The sequence below is a fragment of the Nomascus leucogenys genome, chromosome 12 (genome assembly GCF_006542625.1).
Source record: "Nomascus leucogenys isolate Asia chromosome 12, Asia_NLE_v1, whole genome shotgun sequence".
In the NCBI taxonomy this organism is placed as follows: Eukaryota; Metazoa; Chordata; class Mammalia; order Primates; family Hylobatidae; genus Nomascus; species Nomascus leucogenys.
Window position 1 is genome coordinate 48,602,970 of NC_044392.1, and position 24,925 is coordinate 48,627,894.

At 42.5% G+C, this 24,925-nt stretch overlaps 2 protein-coding genes across 2 annotated transcripts; both read right to left on the bottom strand.

Moving 5' to 3' along the window:
* Positions 1 to 6,926: 6,926 nt before the first annotated feature.
* Positions 6,927 to 7,214, bottom strand: LCE3B (late cornified envelope 3B). Its single transcript, XM_003259265.1, has one exon. The coding sequence runs from the start codon at positions 7,212 to 7,214 to the stop codon at positions 6,927 to 6,929; it is 288 nt and encodes a 95-aa protein (XP_003259313.1).
* Positions 7,215 to 19,935: 12,721 nt separating this feature from the next.
* LCE3C (late cornified envelope 3C) lies at positions 19,936 to 20,780 on the bottom strand. The gene is made up of 2 exons (XM_004092960.3): positions 20,730 to 20,780; positions 19,936 to 20,307 (listed from the first exon to the last, which is right to left on the bottom strand). Exon 2 carries the CDS (start codon positions 20,288 to 20,290, stop codon positions 20,006 to 20,008), a length of 285 nt encoding a protein of 94 aa, XP_004093008.2. The 5' UTR covers positions 20,291 to 20,307; positions 20,730 to 20,780; the 3' UTR covers positions 19,936 to 20,005.
* Between the last annotated feature and the right edge of the window lie 4,145 nt (positions 20,781 to 24,925).

Genomic DNA, 24,925 nt, shown 5'->3' on the forward strand with positions numbered 1-24,925 from the left:
TGGAGTCGGACATTCCCATTGCCTCCCCTCTTTTAAATACCAGGAGAAACCTTGAGGTGTCTAGGGAAAAACAAAGCTAAAAAATAAAGGCAAAATGAACCAGAAATGCTGGAATTAAAAGTAGAACCACCAATTAGCAGTCTAGATCTGTGACATGACAGGCTTGCAAATCTAGCAGTCTAGATCTGTGACATAACAGACATTGCTTCAGCATTTACTTGACTGCACTGTTGATCCAAGAGATAGGAATGGTTCAGACACAGGGATGCTCATATAACATTGGCCAGAACACTTTAGGAAAAGGGAGGGATTGAATGATAATTGATGGGAGAAATAATAAAGTGATGGACAATAGTGGTAATTAAGTTTATTTCACCAGTGTTTCTGCTGAATATAAATAACAGCTGTATAATATTTTCCCATTGCATTTAATTTTTTTTGAGGTGGAGTCTCACTCTGTCTCCAGGGCTGGAGTGCAGTGGCGTGATCCCTGCTCACTGCAACCTCCCAGGTTCAAGTGATTCTCCTGCCTCAGCCTCCTGAGTAGCTGGAACTACCAAAAGCCACCACGCCTGGTTAATTTTTGTATTTTTAGTAGAGATGGGGTTTCACCATGTTGGCCAGGAATTAGATAATTATTTGGCATATGTAAATTACTTTGATATCTTTTGATAAGACATCATTATTGCAGCAATGGTTCTGAACATTCTAGTTCCATAAAAGTTATAGGAGCAGCCAGCCTCTTCAAAGCTTGAATACGTTACAACCATGACCAAAATATGAGTCTTTTCAAAACACTGTGGGAACATTAATTTATCCTAGGGCTTCAGCAACACGTAGAGTGAACTGACAAGAGGGTGAGGATTTGGCTGATACCTATTTGCGATGATTTTAAAGCACGGTTCAAAGTTTTTTTGACATTCCTCTCATTGAGAAGTTAGGCCTGTGTCCACTTACCTTGAATCTAAGCGGGCTTGTGACTCCTTTAACCAAACGAATATGGTTGAAATATGCTACGTGACTTCAAAGGCTGGGTCACAAAAGGTCATGCAGATTCCACCTGGTCCTCTTAGGAGGCTGTCTCTGGGGAATCCAGTTACCATGTAAAAATTCTGGCTATTCTAAGACCATCATGCAAGAGAGGCCAGATGTAGGTCCTCCAGGTGACAACCCCAGAAGAGGTCTCAGCTGGCATCCGGCATCAACAGCCAACAATCTGAGTGAGACTGCTCGGATGTCCAGCCCAGTCAGCCTTCAGATGACCACAGCTCCAATCAACATCTGATGACAAATGCATGAAATGAGAATTGCCCCGCTGAGTCCTTTCTGAATTTGTGACCCATAAAATTGTGAGAAAACCAAGATGGCTGTCATTCCACATCATTTAGTGTATTGTTTCACATCACTAAGTTTTGGGGTGATTTGTTATGTAACAATAGGACACCCACTGATTTTCTGCCATCAGCAACTTACATTCTTCCTTCTAAAGTTGTTGGCTCTGCTGAGGTGCCAATAGCCACTAGATAGCTTTCTTAGTCCCCCCAAAATTCACCACTTTCATGCCTTAATGTTTTTCCAAGGTTTATCTCACCTACACTGACACTCATGACACACAGGGTATGAGAATCCAACTGAATGCAGAGCAAGGAAAATGTCAGCCTGCAACATGCCCAGTCGATGTCTGCTCCAGGTAAAAAGAAAACTTCATCTGTTCCCATTGTATCTACAATGCCTAGAGTGGCACCTGGCATGGGAGATACACTCATTGTTGGGAGAAAAGCTGAGTGTTGGGAGACAAGCTGAGGCAGGGCTTGGAACATGTCTGGGGTCCAGGATCTAGAACCCCTCATGGCCTCTGGAATGTGTCTAGACTTGCTGGCTCCTTGCTTCTAGCATTCCCATTATTGCAAGTAGCCATATGTTTCAAAGAAAATGCTAAACCATCACAGCTGTAGCTCATTCGCTTAATACATTGCTTCCTTTCAACCCCCACATCCTCACCACCTGTTTCTTTGTTTGATCACAAATAAATAGCATGGGCTTCCAGAGCTCAGAGCCTTTGCAGTCTCCATACTAGCATTGGCCCCATGGTCCCACTTTATCTCTTAACTTGTCTTTTCTCATTCCTTTGACTCCGCCAGACTTCGTAGCCCCCCCAGCCTGGTGTTGGGTCTGATCACCCCAACACTCATCAAATGTTTGTGCAATTTCAGTCTCTACGCACCCTGAAATGCACACAATTTGTATGAATTTTAGGCCAACTAGCTTCATCAATGCTTGTGGCTTTGCATGTACAACTTAGCTGAATGTGGGACTCAGGTGTTCCCATAAGGAGCTTGCCCATCCTTTTTCTTTTTTCTCCATTATGTGTTTTAATTCTGACTTTTAAAGAGTACTTCCCCAGCATGTCTTAAGTGTACCAGAGCAAGAAGCCTATTATATTGATTCAAGTTTACTCAATTGTAAGCTTCATATCTCTGTTCACTTTCTCAGAGAACCCTTCTCAGCCAGTTAAGTGATTTGACCAGCAGAGCAGATTTGACTTCAACTTTCAGTTATGGTTCCTTTTGACACTTTTCACTCCACTTTCTTAAGAAATAATGTGTCTACATATATTGGAGCAAAACTGATTTCCAGTTTGCCACTTTTTAAAAATGAAATTTAAAAAAGTATTATAATCAGTTGAATTCCCAAAGTATCGTATAGGTCTTATTCTCTGTCTAAAATGTCCATGCTCAACCTCTGATTTCCCCCAAAAGTTTCTGCTTTGACTGTAGCCACAGCTATATGATTTATTTTCATCTTTCTGAAGTTATCTCAAGAACCATCATGGCTTGGGTTGAACAGCCCCCTGTTTTGCAACATTATTTCCAAAATCCGGCTATCAAAATGAAGCAGCACTGATGATTTACATCAATCACTTTGGTTTGGAGTAGAGACAAAACACTGCCATATTCCAATGTTGGGGCAGGAGCTGCCCAGTTGGAGTCCAATGGTAACTATAACATGGCTGTGTCTCATTATTGTTGAATTCAAAAAGTAACACATGACAGAAAATAATAATAATAATAATAATAATGAGTTCAATTCTATCTCAAACATCTTTTAAAAATTTACAGATATGTAATCTGTACCCCCAGAAACATTCATCATGTCCTCCTTTTTCTGTTTTCTCAGAGCACAGAGCCTCTCATTAGCATTCCCGTCAGAGAAAACTTTAATTCCAATTGCTTCAGATTTACTGACTTCAGCTCACCTCCCTCCCTAAAGTCCATTATGTGCAGCATGACTTGATCTTCGTCCTTCAGACCTTTCTGCCTCCACATGCTCCATCCTCTTTGGTCTCATTCTTGTAGATTTTCTGATTCTCTACACCACCCTCAGCGATAACTGTGGGCTCCAGGGTCAAATCACTCCTCCCACGGTATCATCCAAGAAAAGTCAGGCCTTTTTTTTTTAAATTACACTTTAAGTTTTAGGGTACATGTGCACAACATGCAGGTTAGTTACATAGGTATACATGTGCCATTTTGGTGTGCTGCACCCATTAACTCATCATTTAACATTAGGTATATCTCCGAATGCTATCCCTCCCCCTTCCCCCACCCCACAACGGGCCCCGGTGTGTGATGTTCCCCTTCCTGTGTCCTTGTGTCCTCATTGTTCGATTCCTACCTATGAGTGAGAACATGCAGTGTTTGGTTTTTAGTCCTTGCAATAGTTTGCTGAGAATGATGGTTTCCAGCTTCATCCATGTCCCTACAAAGGACAAGAATTCATCATTTTTTATGGCTGCATAGTATTCCATGGTGTATATGTGCCACATTTTCTTAATCCAGTCTATCATTGTTGGACATTTGGGTTGGTTCCAAGTCTTTGCTATTGTGAATAGTGCCACAATAAACATACGTGTGCATATGTCTTTATAGCAGCATGATTTATAATCCTTTGGGTATATACCCGGTAATGGGATGGCTGGGTCAAATGGTATTTCTAGTTCTAGATCCCTGAGGAATCGCCACACTGACTTCCACAATGATTGAACTAGTTTACAGTCCCACCAACAGTGTAAAAGTGTTCCTGTTTCTCAACATCCTCTCCAGCACCTGTTGTTTACTGACTTTTTAATGATGGCCATTCTAACTGGTGTGAGATGGTATCTCATTGTCATTTTGATTTGCATTTCTCTGATGGCTAGTGATGATGAGCATTTTTTCATGTGTCTGTTGGCTGCATAAATGTCTTCTTTTGAGAAGTGTCTGTTCATATCCTTTGCCCACTTTTTGATGTTTGAGTTCATTGTAGATTCTGGATATTAGCCCTTTGTCAGATGAATAGGTTGCAAAAATGTTCTCCCATTCCATAGGTTGCCTGTTCACTCTGATGGTAGTTTTTCTTTTGCTGTGCAGAAGCTCTTTAGTTTAATTAGATCCCATTTGTCAATTTTGGCTCTTGTTGCTATTGCTTTTGGTGTTTTAGACATGAAGTCCTTGCCCATGCCTATCTCCTGAATGGTAATGCCTAGGTTTTCTTCTAGGGTTTTTATGGTTTTAGGTCTAACATGTAAGTCTTTAATCCATCTTGAATTAATTTTTGTATAAGGTGTAAGGAAGGGATCCAGTTTCAGCTTTCTACATATGGCTAGCCAGTTTTCCCAGCACCATTTATTAAATAGGAAATCCTTTCCCCATTTTTTGTTTTTGTCAGGTTTGTCAAAGATCAGATGGTTGTAGATATGCGGCATTATTTCTGAGGGCTCTGTTCTGTTCCATTGGTCTATATCTCTGTTGTGGTACCAGTACCATGCTGTTTTGGTTACTGTAGCCTTGTAGTATAGTTTGAAGTCAGGTAGCATGATGCCTCCAGCTTTGTTCTTTTGGCTTAGGATTGACTTGGCAATGTGGGCTCTTTTTTGGTTCCATATGAACTTTAAAGTAGTTTTTTCCAATTCTGTGAAGAAAGTCATCGGTAGCTTGATGGGGATGGCACTGAATCTATAAATTACCTTGGGCACTATGGCCATTTTCATGATATTGATTCTTCCTACCCATGAGCATGGAATGTTCTTCCATTTGTTTGTATCCTCTTTTATTTCATTGAGCAGTGGTTTGTAGTTCTCCTTGAAGAGGTCCTTCACATCCCATGTAAGTTGGATTCCTAGGTATTTTATTCTCTTTGAAGCAATTGTGAATGGGAGTTCACTCATGATTTGGCTCTCTGTTTGTCTGTTATTGGTGTATAAGAATGCTTGTGATTTTTGCCACTGATTTTGTATCTTGAGACTTTGCTGAAGTTGCCTATCAGCTTAAGGAGATTTTGGGCTGAGACGATGGGGTTTTCTAGATATACAATCATGTCATCTGCAAACAGGGACAATTTGACTTCCTCTTTTCCTAATTGAATACCCTTTATTTCCTTCTCCTGCCTGATTACCCTGGCCAGAACTTCCAACACTATGTTGAATAGGAGTGGTGAGAGAGGGCATCTCTGTTTTGTGCCAGTTTTCAAAGGGAATGCTTCCAGTTTTTGCCCATTCAGTATGATATTGGCTGTGGGTTTGTCATAGATAGCTCTTAGATTATTTTGAGATACATCCCATCAATACCTAATTTATTGGGAGTTTTTGGCATGAAGGGTTGTTGAATTTTGTCAAAGGCCTTTTCTGCATCTATTGAGATAATCATATGGTTTTTGTTGTTGGTTCTGTTTATATGCTGGATTATGTTTTTTGATTTGTGTGTGTTGAACCAGCCTTGCATCCCAGGGATGAAGCCCACTTGATCATGGTGGATAAGCTTCTTGAGGTGTTGCTGGATTCAGTTTGCCAGTATTTTATTGAGGATTTTTGCATCAATGTTTATCAGGGATATTGGTCTGAAATTCTCTTTTTTTGTTGTGTCTCTGCCAGGCTTTGGTATCAGGATGATGCTGGCCTCATAAAATGAGTTAGGGAGGATTCCCTCTTTTTCTGTTAATTGGAATAGTTTCAGAAGGAATGATACCAGCTCCTCCTTGTACCTCTGGTAGAATTCGGCTGTGAATCCATCTGGTCCTGGAGTTTTTTTGGTTAGTAAGCTATTAATTATTGCCTCAATTCAGAGCCTGTTGTTGGTGTATTCAGAGATTCAACTTCTTCCTGGTTTAGGCTTGGGAGGGTGTATATGTCGAGGAATTTATCCATTTCTTCTAGATTTTCTAGTTTATTTGCATAGAGATCTTTATAGTATTCTCTGATTGTAGTTTGTATTTCTGTGGGATCAGTGGTGATATCCCCTTTATCATTTTTTATTGCGTCTATTTGATTCTTCTCTCTTTTCTTCTTTATTAGTCTTGCTAGCAGTCTATCAATTTTGTTGATCTTTTCAAAAAACCAGCTCCTGGATTCATTGATTTTTTGAAGGGTTTTTTGTGTCTCTGTTTCCTTCAGTTCTGCTCTGATCTTAGGCCTTTTTTAAGAGATTTTCACCAACCTCTCTCAGCACCTCCCCATTCTCCTACACTTCTATCCTCAAATCTCCCACAGGGACCCCCTGCATGAAGAAAAATCTGACCGTTTAATTTTCCAGCCACAAGCCAGTATTATTCTGGATGCAGGGTGCACTAGATCTTCAGGAGCTGAGGGAGGGGAGACCCACTGAGCAGCCTTCTGTGGAGCAGAGTGAAAGACAAGTGAGAGGCAGGTGCTGTTCAGAAGCTTTATTTCTCTGTATAATCAGACACAGGTGATAACATTGTCAGGAGGAAAGGAGGCTTCCACGATCTTGGAAAACACATGGGTGGAGCCTTTTGGAAAAAGCACAATTCTTCCCCATGAATGAATGATTAATTAGCATGTCTAAGAAAAGATCTATCAAGTTGGGGCTTTTCCTTGGTCCTGAAGATACTTGTTTCCTCTAAAGTCGCTTGCCTCAGCATCAGGAATTAGGTCAGCAGCAGCCTCCAGAGCCATAGCCACAGCCGGAGGCACCATCTTGCTGACCACTGCCCCTGTCACAGAAGTTGGAGCTCTGGCGCCGGCATCGGTGGGACCTGCAGCGCCTGTGGTGGCTCAGGCAACAGCCGCCCTCAGAGCTGGGGCCACTGCAGCCCCCAGGGCTTGGAGCACAGCAGGAGGAGGCTGGAGGCAGACACTGTGCTGAGCTCTTTGGGGGGCACTTGGGTGAGGGGCACTTGGGCAGAGGCTGGCACTGCTGCTTGTTCTGCTGGCAGGACATCTTGGCGGGAGGTGAGAGCATGGATAGATAAAAGGAAAAGGTCAACGCCAAAGCTCCAGGCTAATGTCTCCTCTACGAATGGTTTTATGAAGCCCTTACTCCTAAGACCAGTTGCTTCCTGAGATATACACTTCAGGAATAAAAACAGAAACTGATCTCAAGTAAAACTGGCCTGGTAAGACATTTCCTTCCACTTTTCCCTCTTCCAGAAAAGAATGCTGATATCTTCTAACTGGTCCCCAAGTCCTCCTGTCTTCACAGAAACACTGATGCAAAAGCACCTAATTGAGTAATGATTCTCAGAGAATATCACTGGGCATGTATGCATCTCCCAGGAAAAGAGTGGAGAGAATGCTAAGAGCCAGGGCTCTGGTGTGTCACAGACTCCCATGCATCCGAAAGAGGTTCCTTGCTCACTGCCCCTTCCCCTACCCTCAGCTGCCCTCTGAAGTCCTCTTCCTGCTGTCTGTACATCTGACACCTCTGCTTCCCCCTTCCCTAGTAAAATCTGGGCTTATCTTCCCCAGACACCCCCAGCTGAGGGTCCCCTGCTAGATACTTGCCAGATACAGAAGATGCTGAAGAGGAGAAGGCTGTTCTTTAGGAGGCTGTGGATGAGGAGCCCAAGATAAGAGCCTTTTTGTCTTGTGCAGGGTTAGTGACGCACATCCCAGGCATGCTGCTTTCACAACAAGGGGAGGTGGCAGAGCCAAACACTCCCATCCCAGGCCTCCAGCATCTTGCTTCATGCTTGCCAAGATGCCTGGCAAGAGGGAACCAGGAAGTCTTGATGACAGATCTCCACGTGTGTTGGGGACCTGTCATTTCTTCTCCTTTCACTCATTCAGTTCAGATGCTTTAGTTTGAGCTCTGCCCCTTGCATTTTGAGGGAGAATGTAGAGATGCATATGACACATTTCCTGACCTTGAGCCTTTCAAAGTTAACTGGACTAACATCAGAGATGTAAACATATGTGTCTGATATGGTATCACGTGATTCGTCCTGGGTATCCCAGGACGTCTTTTTTTGGACATCACTTCCCTATTCCTCTGCATATTCCCCAGGGGCATGCTTTGTTGAGATGTAATTGGCTCCTGACTCTTGGGGATGTTGGGTGATCTGAGACTACTGGACCCTGGGAGTGAGATGTATTAGGTAATGAATGGAGGATGGGACAGAGGCCCTGTCTGGGGCAGTTGGGGCCCTTAAGAGAATTAAAGTAGGATTATATGAATAAGCAGACAAAATCACTAGGGAACATATAATAGTTGAGATCACAAGACTCATACTTAATATGAAAAAACTCAATTTGCCCATATTTAGCTTCCCATGGGATATATGATACCGATTATAAGCAAATAAAATGGTCCATGAGCATAAAATATGTAAGATAATTGGTGCGAGCCACGAACATGATTTGCTCAATGTATTGCTGTGATGAGGTTAGTGATGGTAGTAACATCATGTGCATCACATTTAATGGAACAAACCTTATAAATTCTAAGGTTTCTGTAGGATGACATGTAAAGTCTGATTCGTATTTTTCCCATTTGATTTTATAATAGTTTTAGACATGAATTTTTCACCGAATTCATCTCTATTATTATAATACCTGAACTTTGCTATTTGTTTTTAAAAAATTAAAGTCAGAAGTATAACAGAACATTAAATTTAAGTTAAATGGTAATTTTAAATAATACATGTTTATGGTAAATGCCTGTTATTGCTCCCTGTACTTGATAGTTTATGGCTTTTAGACAACAAACTCCTTATCAGAGTATGCACTTTACAACTTACCCTCTTTAAAACATGGTGGGAGGTGGGGGGCAGAATTCCATGATTTATTTTGAGATATTTAAGAGAAAGTGAATTGTCTCTAGGAATGTGGCTTGGGAATGGAGGAAGAGAGGAAAAGGATCAGATCTGTCATTGACTCTCCTCTGATATTCTTCTGCCTGCAAAGGCCTCTTGCTGAAGGATATTTTTGGGCTTAGCCCCAGGACTACACTAGGGGTCCATTTCTTTTACATTCTTTAGAACCCACCAATTGCTAGTGCATTGGAAGGAATTACTCATGATGGTTGAAATGGGTACTTTCTCATTCTATACTGGTGAAGCTGAAGAGGGACACAATCTGTTGAAAAATTCAATTAAAAAAATTACTGGGGTTTAGACTTTGCTGCAAATCTGAACATTTATTTCTCTGTATCTTGTATTTATCATAAGCAAGCCTTGTCCTCCCAACAGAGCAAGCATGATAGCCATTTTCCTGCATGGGTTGCAACCCTGAGTCATTGGCAGCTGAGGGAGGTAGGAGGTGGCAGCATTAATTGAGAAAGAAGCATAAATCACACATTTTGGGCAAGTTTCAAAGGAACAAAACATCCTTGCCAATGACATTCAATATATCAGGTTACCTCTGTTTTATAAAACACAATAGATGACTGTTAGGCTTTCCTCCAGCCCCATTCTTGACTGCCTGTCTTGAAAGCCTCCCCACAAGACCTGGAGAGCTCATTAATCTCCCTTCTACCTTAGTGATTGCTCCTGTCACTCACTCTCCTCCTCCTGAAATCAGGTGTCCACAGTCCTCACATGCACAGGATTTGCTCCGTGATGACAAACAATAGCTATAAGATCATGATCTGGTCACTTCCCCTACAGCACGAAGGCACCTCCCTGAGAATCACTAGTCCTGAGAGTCCCATCCTGAGGAGCCTTGGCTTCCTGTGGCCCAAAGACATCAAGGAAATACAGAGACTGCTCTGGCTGGATGAATCCAGGAAGAATTTCATGACTTAGTCATTCCAATTGGTACTATAGGAACAGGCACTGCAGGACCTCAGATTTAGCTCCTTGGAGTGCATTTTGGACATTCCACATCAGCAATCAAGGATGAGTCAACAAACAGAATTATTCTCCCTTTGCTTACAACTCACAGTTCCTTCTCCATTCTGTTCCTGCCATGTCTGTGACAATCAAATTCCACGGCAAGCAGCTAAGTCATTCTTAAGGAAAATGGGAAGCAGTGGCCAGAAAGTGCCATATACCTCCAACGTGCCTAAGTTTCTTATATGGATTTGAATTTTTCCCTCAGATTAAATAGTATTTTGAGATATTTACATCTCTCTATTCTCCTGAGAAAGCTCTGGTAGGACCCAGTGTGTAAGAAGACGTTGGACTCAAATTTTCCTCTTGTATTAGGATGTTGGCTGGAGTCAAAAGATGAAAATAGTAGATGCCTCTTATCCCCATATACTAAAGTAACCTTAGGATAAGCTGCTGAAAATCTCTGCGAGACTTGCTAAGAAAAAAAATAGAACTCTATTTCTCTAGTTCAGCTATATATTTGGAAGGCTGAACTTTGGTGAGAATTTTTTAGATAGGAAAGTTATTATCCTAAAAGACAATGTTGTAGTCTCCCCCTAGTCTGGTACAAGGGAGGGAAACTGGTTTTTCTCCTACAACAGAGGTCAATTGAAAGGGCAGGATTCACAATGACAGCCTGTAGATGTTAGAGATTCCTTCAAGAAAGGAAGACCGCATTTTTATCCCTCAGCAGAATGTCTGCTGTAGTAGTAGACTTGATGTTCTAACCTCCGAGCCTATTGTTGAATAAAGAAAAGGAACTGAAGAGATAGAACAGGACACTGAGACATAACAGCAGATGACATCTAAGAAGGAAGACCAGCTTCCACAGTCTTGCTAGTGTTGTGCTTAGGATGGTTTTCTGTTGGGCAGAGAGACCTCATTATCGAGAAGCTATGGCTGGTGCCAATGAAGGTAGGAGCTTAGGGAGTACCTGAAGGGTTAAATCTGACTGCTCATCCCATGTCTGGAAATCGTGCTGTTAGGAAAATGCTTGAAGATACTCCAGGACTCACAAAAGCACCCTATAAGACAGCCCTCCTTCAGAATCTGCCACACAGAGGGAGTAGAGACAGCCCTCTCGCAGAGCCTGCCAACAGAGGAGGCTACTGATACAGTCACATGTGTAATGATTCCCCCTCCCCTTTTCCATCTGCCAATACAATGGAGGAGGAAGAGGTACTGAGGAAGAAGGTGGAGGGGTGGTAGTGAATGAGAGAAAGAGCCCATCATATTCCCCTTCCAACTTCAGGCTCCTGGGAGATACCTGGGCAATGCTTGTGTGCAAGGGAGAATTTGAGTTTCAAATTTTGTTCAGAATTAAATTTAGCTGGTCTGGACTTTAATATCCATAGAAGTGACTGATGAAATGTGGAATTTCCCTGAGATATTTTCAAGAGAGATTCAACAGAGCATAGGAAAAAACAATGACTGGAAAAGACAATGCTTCATGTTTTTATTGTACTGACTTTAGAATGTTCAATACACAACTTAGTAGGCTCTTAGGTTTTTATAAGAAAGGGGCAGTTTTGGATTCTCCCACCCTTTCTAGCATCAATCAAATCAATAAATGCCAAGATTTCAGGTCCCCAAGGACAAACAAGAAGCAAGTTCGGGAATGTTGGTGAAAGCTTCATAATGACCACACACAGGTACTGTAAAGGCAACTGGAAGTAGAAACTGGGTAGTTACTGGAGACATGATGGGGTTTGGAAGGTCAGGGAGGAAGTCTTTCATGGATAGGAGTATCTTAGAAGATCAAGAGGGAGGACAGGGATTTGGGTGATGGATGGTGAGAATATTCATATGCTACTTACCTGTAGTCCATGGGAAAAAAAGGAAAACTTTCTGGGAGGCAATAGAAGACCCTGACCAATATGACCCTTGACAAATTCCTTTTCTTCAACACCTGCCATCTCTTTTGCCAATTCTTTGCTACAATTATCTTTTACCATGTTTTCTTTCAACATTCTGCCTATCCTGAATGTAGGGAGAGGAGTGGACATATTAGGGGCATGAAGGGTCTGTGCTAGGTCCCAGGCAGCTGCATCACTTTAGTGACAGATACTCTGTGCTCAATGAATATACTTTGGCTCTGAGGGAGGTCTCATCTCCAGGGGGCTTGGAATGGGCACAAGCTTGTTCACTGTGGAATGCAAAACTGCAGCATAGTGGTTGGGGGAAAAGTGAATGGAAGCATTGAAAGAGCTCAATGATGTTTGATAGAGAAAATCGGGAGTGGACACCACAAGAGTGTTCTGACTGGAACTGCACCTGGGCATTCTGTTGAGTGAGGATCCTTCTGGTAATAAGACCTAAGAAGGGATTACCAAGACAAGGATACGCTGAGTTAGAAACCAAACATTTGTTGATGCAAATGGCTTTGAAATACAAAAGATTAGGATTTATATACATGCCCAATTCTCAGACTATTAAGAGTAAATTCTGCAAGGGCATTCCCACTCTTATCATCTTTACTAATGTTCCATGGGATTTCTCCACCAAGGAGGAGCAGAGATGAGGGAGGAGGAAAATCACCACACTGAGAAGAGGCTTCTCTCTTTGCTTCACTGGATCATCCAGCCCTGCTCCACTGTGGTTTTCAGTGCCCTGGTCACTGCATGAGTGACAGCATCCAGAGGGCTGACGCTGTGCCTAGTGGGATGTGTAAAGCCTGTGATGGCTCAAACAGGATCAAAAATTGGATCTTTTTATGTTTATTTCAAAGCATATCTGGCTTTGAATCCACAACTTAGGACAAACTCCCGAGCAGAGGAGAGCAGGAAATAGAAAGTAACTTGGGTTGAGCTATCCTGATTCCAGTGAGGACTGAGCAAACCTTAGAGCTCTTTTTCTGTTTTCTTTTGCAGGCAAGAAGTGGGTGGTGGGATTGGGAGGGGTGACAGTGTAAGTCTCATTTAGGAGTCAGCTTCTTTGCCTCTGTAGCCCCAAGATCTCTGCATCTCCATGGCAGGTGTCAAGAGTTTTGAGGAGAGTGGGGATTCAAGAAACCCCATGACTATTCACATATCTGTGCCTCAGTCTTTCTGTAGGTCTGCAATTCTTTATTTTTCATTCATTAACATCATTCCTTCTTTAAACAAGTTATATTGAGATGGTGACATTCACTGTGCTGGGCAAAGAAGATTCAAGACTGAAGAAGATACCATCCCTACCCTTAGGCTGATGGGGTAGTGAGACTGACAAGTAGGAAACTAAGCCTGAGCCAGGCGAGGGTGCTGGGATACAGTGTGTTGGAGTCCCCAGGCCTGAAGTCAGGGTTTTGGGGCATTAGTCCCTTTGGGTTCTGTAGCAACTCTGAATAAATGAATCCAAATGGTGTCACCTGCTGTCATGGGATTGTTGATGGGTTGAGTGAAATGTGGAGCCTGTATCCATCCAAGGGCAGTAAACCTAGGCATGGCAACTAAGAGAAATTTGTGGACCCAAGAAACATCAAGGAGGTGCCCAGGAGAAAGAGACAATGCTGAGGCAGAGGTAGAACAGGGCTGAGGGGAATACTGGGAACATGTACAATCTTGAAGGCAGAATAATTTGCTCATTAACAGCATCTGTTTTGGAGACAGGAACTTCCAGGTTTTAATATTTCCCTGCTTCTCCTAGTAGCTGTATTAAGGTAGAGATGTCTGAGGTAAAACAAATTTGTTTATATGGAGGCAAAATGACCCAGGGATATCACAGGTAAATCCAGAGACAAGTAAAAGAAATCTACAATGGCTTTGGTAATACGCATCATGGATTAACACACATTTAAGGAACCTCGTGTCAGGATCTTAGCAACTGTACTATTGATTCTAAGAGACCCAGGGAAGAGAGTGATTCAAATTGGATGGGATGACTAAAAGAGATTTGTCCAAATAGAAATGGTAATTGATGGGTGTGATTATAATGAGGTTAATATGATCACCGTGAGCACCTGACACAAAGTGGACCAAGGTTGTAGAGACAGCACTAAACTCTATAGTATTTTTCCAATGCATTTATTATAACAATAGGTATATATTTTATCCTGAATCACGATATATTAAAAGTATGTAAAAATGGAATACACATGTAAGTTTCAAACATATCCTAAAATGACAAGGTTTTGATAAAACATTATTATTGCATTAAATGTGTCTGAGTATCCTGATACAGGGAAGGGTATAGGTGTGGCCATTTTTTTTATTTGCTCCATACATTATAGCTAAGTACCAAACAGAAGCACTTTCAAGATACTTGGGTGAATGGAGTTGTTCACTGAGAACTGGGAAGTGAGAAAGGCACTGGGAAGGGATAAGGACTTTTCAACTTTTAAACAAACATTTCACCATTGGAATCACCCACCTACCCCTTGCCTCACTAAGCTCCTACCTTTGATGTGGAAGCAACAAGACATTGGATGTCCTTTTTGTATTCACCCAAAAAATGATATCCAGTTCTCAAAAGTTTGCCCATGATGGGCGCCTTCACTGGGTTTAGCCACCCTTTACCGGCATCTGTCAAGTGCCCCAGAGTGGGAATCCAACTGAATATAGAACCACCTTTGTCTAAATCTGCTGACAGGCCAGGAAACCAGAAGATGTCTCCAATGGGCCCACTGGAACATAAGCTCCCTGAGAGGGGACTTCATCTTGTTTCACACTAATCTAAACACCTAGACCAGTGCCACATAACTACGTGTTGAGCAGATAAATTATGAATGAATGGGTGTTGGACTTGGTCTGGAAGTCATAACACAACATTCTTTATGTCTCCTGGGCTGATTTTATTCAAGAGTTTCTCAATTTTTGAGTAGCAAGTGGTTGTCATACTGAATCAAAAGTCTATATCATAGGCTTTTATAAGTCCTACAGCTGTGGTAACTTCTTAAAGAAATCTTTCTTAGCTAGTTGAATGAGTAAATGATGAATCCAGCTGGAGTAAATGATGAATCCAGATGGTGTCACTTGCTGTCACCTGGGATGGTTGATGGGATGAGTAAGATGTGGAGCCTGTATCCATCCAAGGGCAACAAACCCAGGCATGGCAACTAAGAGGAATTGAGCTGGGCAGTCTATCTAAACTCATCAGAGCAGTTCTGACATCGACTTCCTCATAGGATCCCTTTGGGTAGCTTTTTCATCCCAATGAGTTAAGAAAATGAATGTCTATGAACACAGAAGAGGGGAGTAATTTTCTTTTCCCTATTTCCCAAGAGCTTGGAAAAAAAGCTTCTAAAATTTAATATATTCACCTATTACTGGATACATTAATTTCTCTGTTGTATCTAGCCCTAAACTACTCTTAAGATCTGCTCTTTCACTTTGGCTCAAAGTTTATGAGACCTCCTGGGATTGCTAGTATTTTCCTGATGAGCACCAAGGCTTGAATTTTTACTGTCTTTCTTCAGTTCATTAACATTCTCAAAATTGGTAGTGAAAGTGAATTGTTGTTTTAATGCACATCAAAAATAATGATTTTAATCCTGTGGTGCAGCTGAATACTACACTCTGGGTCCAAACTCTGGGAGGCGAACTCCTTAAAAGTGTGATTCATATGGTTTAGTGGTTTAGTGGTGTATAATTCAAACAGCAAAATACTCTGGACTAAAATAATTACAAAACAAATCAATTGTTTACTCACATCTCTTAAAACCTTTTAGAAGAACTCAGAACACCACAGTCATCAAGAGCATAGGCTTCTCAGCAAAACTGCCAAGGTTTGCATGGCAGCTGTTGGGAGACCCTGGACACTCATTCCATGATGATTCCCATCTGTAAAATGGGACAAGGGTTGTACATAACTTGAAGGACTGCAGTGAGGATTAAATTATTTACTGTATGTCAAGCCACTGGCACATCACGAGTGGTATACAAATCATTGACCCTATGAATATATCCAGTTTACAACTCCTGCAATTATCAGGCTTTTATTTTTCTTACTTCTTCTAAGTTCCTCTCAGTGTATACCTCTGCAACCATCTCCATTTCTCTCCTTGCACCCATCAACTACTCAGCTTTCAAGGATCCCTTCCTACCTCCTCAACACCCAGATCTTCCATACAGAAATAAGGTGAACGTTCCTCCCTGCAGCCATGTGGCCTTCTGTAGCCTCTTTCTAGCAGCAACACATAAAGTCCTCATGGTCTCCCTATGAGTGGAGAGAAGTGTTATCTTTCATTCCTCTCATCCTGTGAAGCATTCATTCTGGGAGATAAGGCGTGGGAGAGCAATGGAGCAGCCTTGGTAGGGGCAATATAGAAATGTAGGTGGGAAAGGGAAGCTTTATTTTTGCAGAGTGAGACATAAGTGCTGCTAATCACTGACCAGAACATGGATGTGGAGACAACCATGAGGGACACCCAGGGAGACCACTGGAGATCACTGACAACCCTCGTCAGGATGAACTCAGGAGCTCAGACCATGGGCAGGAGGTTAGGAGCGGGTACATCAGACTGAGGTTAATCCTGGGCACTTAGGGTCTCTGATTCCTCTAAAACTGCTTATCTCAATGCACTGCCCAGGTCAGCAGCAGTACCCAAAGCTCTGGCAACAGCTGCAGCTGCCAGTGGGTAAACTCAGAGCAGTCATGTCTCTAATGCCTGTGCCAGTGGAAGAGACAGCACCTGTGGTGGCCCAGGCAGCAGCTGCCCCCTAAGAGTTAAAGCAACCCCTGGAGCTGGAGCCATAGCAGAAGAAGACTGAAGGTAGACTAGACATGGGGTTCAGACTGGGTGGGGAACTCTGGGAGCCTTTGGAGGCTATCCCTGCTGCTCGTTTTGCTGACATGAAATCTCAGAAAGCATCAATGACTCTAGAGAGAATGCAATAATGCAAATGAATCTTTGTAATGTCTCTTCTCTGATGGGTGTACTTCTGCACTAAGAAATATAGGGAGGAGGGCCAGGCGCCGTGGCTCACGCCTGTAATCCCAACACTTTGAGAGGCAGAGGCAGGCGGATCACCAGGTCAGGAGATTGAGTCCATCCTGGCTAATACGGTGAAACCCCGTCTCTACTAAAAATACAAAAAAATTAGCCGGGCATGGTGGCGGGCACCTGTAGTCCCAGCTACTCAGGAGGCTGAGGCAGGAGAATGGCATAAACCTGGGAGGCAGAGCTGGCAGTGAGCCAAGATCACGCCACTGCACTCCAGCCTGAGTGACACAGCGAGACTCCGTCTCAAAAAAAAAGAAAGAAAAGAAATATAGAGAGGAAATGAAAATCAATTTGGAGTTAGTTTATCCTGGAAAGATGTTCTTTTCTCTTTGGTCACCTGCTACAAAATGATACTGGGTCTTTTCTAATTGAGCACCTGAGGTGTCCTATCTCCATGTAATCACAGAGGAGAATAAACCTGTTTGGGTAAAGCTTCCTTGATGATGTCTGGTGAGATCAGTGCATCTCTCAGAACATATATAGGAAGAAGATGAGAGTGTGCTGAAGACCCATGACCTTCACAGTCACAGGACACCTGATACATCCCGGGAGGGTGCCCATTAACCCCACACCCTTCTGCTGCCTCCATCCCTTACCCTCTGCTTCCTTCTCCCCTGATGGAAGAAACCTGGGCTTGTCTTCCTAGGTCTTCCAGCTCAGGTCCTGTCTCTAGCTAGACATCCATCTGATTTCATGGCAGCAAGAGAAAGCTTATTCGAAAGAAGTCCATGGCCTGGGAAGCCCAAGACAGAGCTGCTAGATTGTGAGAGGCAGCATGAATGGGTTGCTCGGGGAGGTGACAGCACCAAACACCCCAGCCCAGGTACAGGCCTTCACCGTCTTCCCAGGAACAGGATGGCATGTTTGACACATGAAGCCTGGTCCTCACTTGTACACCTTCCACCCAGGCCTACATGTGTGCTTAAAATATGTCGTGCTCCATGCATTGTGGTGCAAGGTAGAGTTCAATATGACACATCACCTGACCTATAGAAATTAACTGTCTAACTGCACAGGCAGTCAAGTAAATAGGGAGACTGCTTCCATGTGATAAGTACTGCAATGTAAATGACTACCCACAAAGTCCATGGTTCTTTGCCCATCTACTTTTTTCTGTAATGTTCCCTTAGGAAAATCAAGCACCAGATGTGATCAGTACTTGCTGCTGGGGTGGTGACTGAGGTAAGGATGCTGGACATTCAGAATGGGCTGTGTGTAAAACAGATGGAAGCGTAAAGTCAGCGGATATGAGGACTCCTGAAAGAGCCTCACTGGTACCTAGGAGGTAACATAGGCCCCTGGGCAGGAGAGGAGGGGAGCCAAATGAGTACCCGATTGAGGGGCAAATATGGAGAAGGAAAGTACAACAATTGGAGTGCCAAGAGTCACAGTAAGCACATTACAAAAGGCATGACCTTCCATCAAAATCCAGGGAATGTGTGCTCTTTATTTGAAGACCATGAAAACATGGAGGGAGGAGTCGTTCATCTGCTTGGACTCGAAATGAAGTTCTGCAAGCATGCATGAAAATGGATGGGCTTGATGAAGATGACTTTCGTATGTGTTGCTGCTTTTGAGGTTGACGGTAGTGCTGGGTGCATCTCATGAAGTGGAGCTGACCTGATCATGTCTCTATTTTTGGTACGGAGAATTGATGCAAACTGAATGCTATTTTCCCGTGAATTTCATTTTAATTTTAGATAAATTTCTCATTCAATTAATCTCTAATATTAAAATAAGTACCGTTTTCTAGATATTTTTCCAGATTAATCAGTCAGGCTGTAATCAAACTTTATACATATTTAAATTAAATTATAATTGTCAATGAAAATTAAATTGTGTTCACTATCGGGGTTATAATTTTTGTCTTCTCATTCTGCCTGACAGTCCACCCTAGCGAACTGAAATAGTGATGCCTGTGGGAGCATAAAGGCACTGGGCCGTAGGAAAGAGGGTGGCTCTGAATGTGTACTGGGCAGAGGGTAGGTTTAGGTATTGATATTCTCAGCAGCATTTTCCTGCCTCCAGCACATGACCCCTGTCTCTGTCTTGAAAGTATTTTCAGGAATTATCCCTTGAACTACTCTTGGGTGGCCAATTTACTCATAATGTTAAGGGTCACTTCAGTGGCCTCTGTCCTGCAAAGGGACATTTAAAAGAGATACACCAAGCACTTTCTCATGGTAACCAGATTGTGGGGCTGAATATAGCTGAGTGGCCACTTTTGCTTCTTAGAAGCAAAATCTGTAGTCATTGGGATACAACAACAGAGGAGTAAGTTCTGAAGTTTCAGAACACCCCAGAACTGTAGTGGGGGGCCCTTTCTGTTCCTATGGAATGCAGCAGATGTCCACACATGGGTTTCTCCACAGCCCCAATCCTGATGCCTGGCTTGGGAGGCTCCATACTCATCCTGGTGATGGTGCCCATCAACCTTTCCTCCCCTCCATGAAGGGCTCCCAATTCCTGGCCCCTCTGTTTGTCATCAGAGCAAAAACTACACAGGTCTGAGGCTGAGCAGGTGTCCTGTGATGACAGAGGGTTGGCTGGGAGAACACAGCCCAGTTACTTGCCCAGAGCATGAGGTCAGCTCTCTGGGGTCACCTCTACCAGGGGTAACACACTTAAATCTCTGGCTTTCTAAGGTCCTGGGAGTTCAGGTGACAGGAGAACCTGGCCTGGATAGATAAATCCTGGATAGTTTCCTAACAAGTGAGACACCGTGGTAATGAGAACAAGAAGATTTATTTTTTTGGCAGAGTTAGGCACAGGGAACTGCCAATCATTGGCAGGGGCAGGGATGAGGGAACTGTGAGATCCTGCACACCAGACAGGAAGCACCTTCTGGGGTCAGCTTGGATACTCAACAGGAACACCCCCAGCTCAGCTTGTCAAAGCCAGAACAAGGTATCTGGAAAAGCATGCATCAGGATGGGGCTTTTCCTGGGCCCTTGGGATCCTTGTTTCCTCCAAAGATCACTTGTCTCATCATCAGGATCCAGGTCAGCAGCAGCCCCCAGAGCCATGGCCATAGCAGGAGCCCCCGCCTTCCTGACCACTGCCCCTGTCACAGGAGTTGGATCTCTGGTGCCTGCATTGATGGGACCTGCAGTGCCTGTGGTGGCTCAGGCAGCAGCCACTTTCAGAACTGGGGCCACAGCCCCCAGAGCTTAGAGCACAGCCAGAAGAGGGTAGAGGCAGACACTGTGTTGGGCTCTTTGGGGTACACCTGGGTGAGGGACACTTGGGAGGGGGCTGGCACTGCTGCTGGTTCTGCTGGCAGGACATCTTTGCAGGAATTTTACCTTGAGCAAAATAATAGAAACATTTGAGCCCAGAACCCTCAGACCATCTCCTTATTTTTGGGTTTGTCACACACTGACCCACTTGATGAAGCCACTTTCTAAGCCAAGATCTGTGGGAGAGAAATGGGAATGTATTAGAGGGAACCCTACACATGCATTTGGATAAATCATCCTCAAGAATGTAAAATGGATCTATGCGCATTCCTGACAACATGCTCCAAACAAGAATGTGAAGGAATCCTAAGGTCTTGTGGCTTTTGCAGCTCATGGGTCCCTGACATGTGCCTTAGAGCCTCCTTATTCTCCATCACCTCTCCCACTGCTGCCCACTGTGGGCCTCTTTCTGATGGTTCCATTTCAGTTCTGGGCCTCTCTTTCCCAAACACTCCCAGCAGAGGATCTGTCCCCTGCTGGCCACTCACCAGATGCAGAGGAGGTAGGAGAAGAAGGTTGCTCTTAAGGATGCTGTGGATAAGAAGCCCAGGGTAGGAGCCCTTTTATCCCATGCAGTGTACATGATGATGTACAACCTGAGTATGCTGTTGCTTTCACAACCAGGGAGGTGACAGCACCAGACACTTCCCAGTTGCCTGCTTCCTCAGCATGTGCCTAAAGGTGTAATAAGATGACCCTCTGTGTCTTCTTGGGCACATGCCTAAAGATTTAATAAGATGGAACCAGGATGTCCTCATGACTGCACAAGTACTTCCCACTCTGGTCCACCCTGAACCTCCTGCCTACCTCTGCTTGTTCATTCACAGGCTCTGTTCGTTTTACTTCTTTCAACAGTAGTAGTATGGAGATGTATCGGACATATTTCTTCCATTGAGCACCTTACAGCCTAAATGGTCTATTACTCAGAAAAGTAAATATATTTGGTCTGATGAAATAAGCACTATCACAGAAGTGTTTAAAAAGACTTCAAGCCTAATACCACAGCTTTTGTAAGTCAGTCCTCCATTGCACTGATGGTCCCAAAGGGTGATGGTGTTCAGGTGTTCTCTGGGAATGACAATTTGTAATAAGAACACTCAAAGTCTACTCTTTTAGAAATTTTCAAGAATACAATACATTGTTATAGTCATCATGCTGTACAATAAATCTCCTGAACTTATTACTCCTGTCTTATTGAAATTTTGTATCCTTTGATCAACATCTCCCCAGTTCTTCCCCACTCCCCAACTCAACCCCTGATAATGATCATTTCTACTTCTACGCACTTGACTTTTTAGGATTCCACATGTAAATGATATCATGGAATATTTGTCTTTCTATATCTGACTTATTTTACTTAGCATAATATCTTTCAGGTTTATCCATGTTGTCACAAATTAGAAACTTCCTTTTTACATAAGGCTGAATTGTTTTCCATTACACTTATATAACATGTTTCTTTTTATCCACTTACCCTCTAAAGGACACTTAGGTTGATTCTATATCTTGGCTGTAGTAAACAATGCTGCAATAAATATGGGAGTGCAGATATCTCTTCAAAATACTGATTTCATTTCCTTTGATATATACCTAGTACTGGGATTGTTGAATCACATAGTAGTTTCATTTTTAATTTTTTAAGGAAACTTCATATTGTTTTCCACAATGGCCATACTACTTTACATTTCCACTAATACTGTAAAAAGTTTCCCTTTTCTCCAAATCTTTGCCAATACTTATTATTTCTTGTCTTTTGATAATAGCCATTCTAGCAGATGTGAGGTGATATTGTGTTTTTAACTTGAATTCTCTGATTATTAGCGATGTTGAGCACTTTTTTATATCTATTGTAGGCCATTTGTATGGCTTCTTTTGGGAAACACCCTGTGCCCACTTTTTTATTGGTTTATGTGTTTTCTTGCTATTGAGTTGTTTGAATTTCTAAAATATTTTGAATATTAACTCCTTATCATATGTGTAGTTCACAGATATTTTATCACATACTGTAGGTTGTCTCTTCACTCCATTGATTGTTTCCTTTATTTCTCAGAAGCTTTTTACTTTGATACAACCACATTTGTCTATTTTTTATTTTGTTGCCTGTGCTTTTGGGGTCAAAATTCAAAAAATAATATTTGCCCAGGTCTAATGTCAAGAAGTTTTCCCCCTGTGTTACTCCAGTAGTTTTAAAATTTCAGGTCTTATGTTTAAGACTTTAATACAAAGCAACATACAGAAATCAGTAGCACTTATACATACCATAACAAACTATCCAAAAAAAGAAGTTAAAAATCCCATTTATAATATCATCCAAAAAATACTTAGGAATAAATTTAACCAAAGAGGTGAAAGATCTGTACACTAAAAACTATAAAACATTGAGGAAAGAAAATGAAGACACAAATAGAAAGATATTCCATGTTCACAGACTGGAAAAGTGAATGTTGCTAAAATGTTCATACTAGGGGAAATGTTAGAAATATAATAGAATAGGAATTTTCTGACTCCAGTAGTCCCACCACAGAAATCCAACTAACAACCAATAGCAGACAAGAACACCCTTGTGAATATCTCAGAACTTGAAATGAGGCACAGACATCCCCTTGGAACACAGTACTGAGAAAAACCACACACATAGGGCAAGAGGAGGTTTTACTTTGACCACACTGTCCCTCCCTCAAGCCAGCACAACATCACACATAAGAGGATTCCCAGAACCCATGGTTTTTACAGAGGGAAGAGAGAGTTGAGAATGAACATTTAGCTTTCCCACCATTCTGGGATCCTTTGCAGAAGAAACTCTCTTGTCTTATCCCACAGGAAACATTAGCAATGTTTATTTAGAAACTAAGAACAGGGTGAGACTCACAGTGACCAGCTCAGGGGTCTTGACAGTTGCTCTGCATTCTGGCCAGTAGAGGCACACCACCAGAGAGGCTTGCAATGCTCAACAAGAAGCACAGTTGATTAGTCTCCCAGGCTTAAATCTCTGCTCAGCTTCCACACTCAGCCCCAGTGCTCCCCTTGAAACTTCCCCAGGCCAGGAGATAAGGGTAGGATGGCAATTGCCTGCAAAGAGAACATCTGGCCCCACCCATTCCCAGCTGCCAAGCTTTCACCCAGTCAAGCCCTGCCCATTGTGCTCCTTAATGCTTCCTAAGGCCAGAAAACAGGGGCATGGTGGCAATTAACTGTAGAAGGAGCATCTGTTCCACCCAGGCCCAGCATCTAAGTGGCTAATATACCAAGCCATGGTGCTCTGCTTTAGGTCATTCCAGGATTAGAGGTGAACCCATGCCCATGTGTATCTGTGGAGCATAGCCTCTGGTCCTGTCACCCTGCATGGTTAGGTAGCAATCTCAGAGTCCTCGTCCAGCCTTGACACCTAAAACTTGGCCTTGCCCAACTACAGATTCAAAACTATAGTACTGGCCATCCAAGGAAGACAACCAACAATAGTGTTCAATTAGAAGCAATTTCAGCCAGCAGCTCTGTCTTATTATAGAGCCCAGCCAGTGCTCTCACCAGTCCATGGAAAATAGCCAGAAATTCTACTCAACCAGCACAGTTAATAGTTCAGCCCAGCTAGACAGCATGACAGCAAGGTCTTTAAGTTCAAGGTCACCACCAACTTGCTTAATCAGAATTCCAGGTTTGATCAAATAGTGAAGGTATACCGTGACCAAATAACACAGACAAAGGTGGAATAGTTGGCCATTTCCTCAAATGGCTGGGCACCAATGCAAGGACACAAGGATTATGAAAAATCTGAGAAAATACATCACCATCATAACGAAATTAATAAATCTCCAATAAGGGATCCTGAAAAAGTGAAGATTTATAAAATGACTGATGAAGAATTCAGAATAATTATCTTAAACATGGTGAAACCCCGTCTCTACTAAAATACAAAAAATTAAACGGGCATGGCAGCATGCACCTGTAGTCCCAGCTACTTGGGAGGTTGAGGCAGGAGAATTGCTTGAGCCCAGGAGGCAGAGGTTGCAGTGAGCTGAGATCGTGCCACTGCACTCCAGCCTGGGTGACAGAGCAAGACTCCATCTCCAAAAAAAAAAAAAAAAACTTGTTCACCTAGTTTTGTAAAATGTATCCCTTAATAATTTATTGTACGTACAGTTATTTTTAATAGTTGTGTCTTTTTAATCAACACAGGAGAGATATAATTTTTTATACTTCACCTTTACAGCTTTAGAATATTCTGAATATGATACATAGTCATATTACTTATAGGGGACTACAAGTAAATAGATAAAAAACCAAATTAAATGTGGAAAACAATTTATAAAACAAAATGAGAAGATTGCCAAATAAATAGAAACAATAAAAATATAAATCCTAGATTTAAGGTGTGTAATAACAGAACTATAAAATTCAATAGAAAGCCTCAACAGCAGACTTGATCCATTGGAAGGAAGAATAACTTGAAGATAGGATATTTGAAATTATCCAGTTAGAGGAGTAAAAAGAAAAAAGAATAGAAAAGACCTACAGAAATTATGGGACACTATTAAGACAATTAAACTCCACATAATAGGAGTTTCTGAAAAAGAAGAGAGAGACAAAGGCCCAGAAAGCACATTTAAGGTAATAATGACTAAAAATTTTCCAAATTTGGAGAAAGATGACAGCATTCAGGTACAGGAAGCTCATAAGTCTCCAAGTA

What these genes read in the sequence shown, in the direction of transcription:
- LCE3B (XM_003259265.1), bottom strand. Translation starts at nt 7,214, where the DNA reads ATGTCCTGCCAGCAGAACAAGCAGCAGTGCCAGCCTCTGCCCAAGTGC.
- LCE3C (XM_004092960.3), bottom strand. Translation starts at nt 20,290, where the DNA reads ATGTCCTGCCAGCAGAACCAGCAGCAGTGCCAGCCCCCTCCCAAGTGT.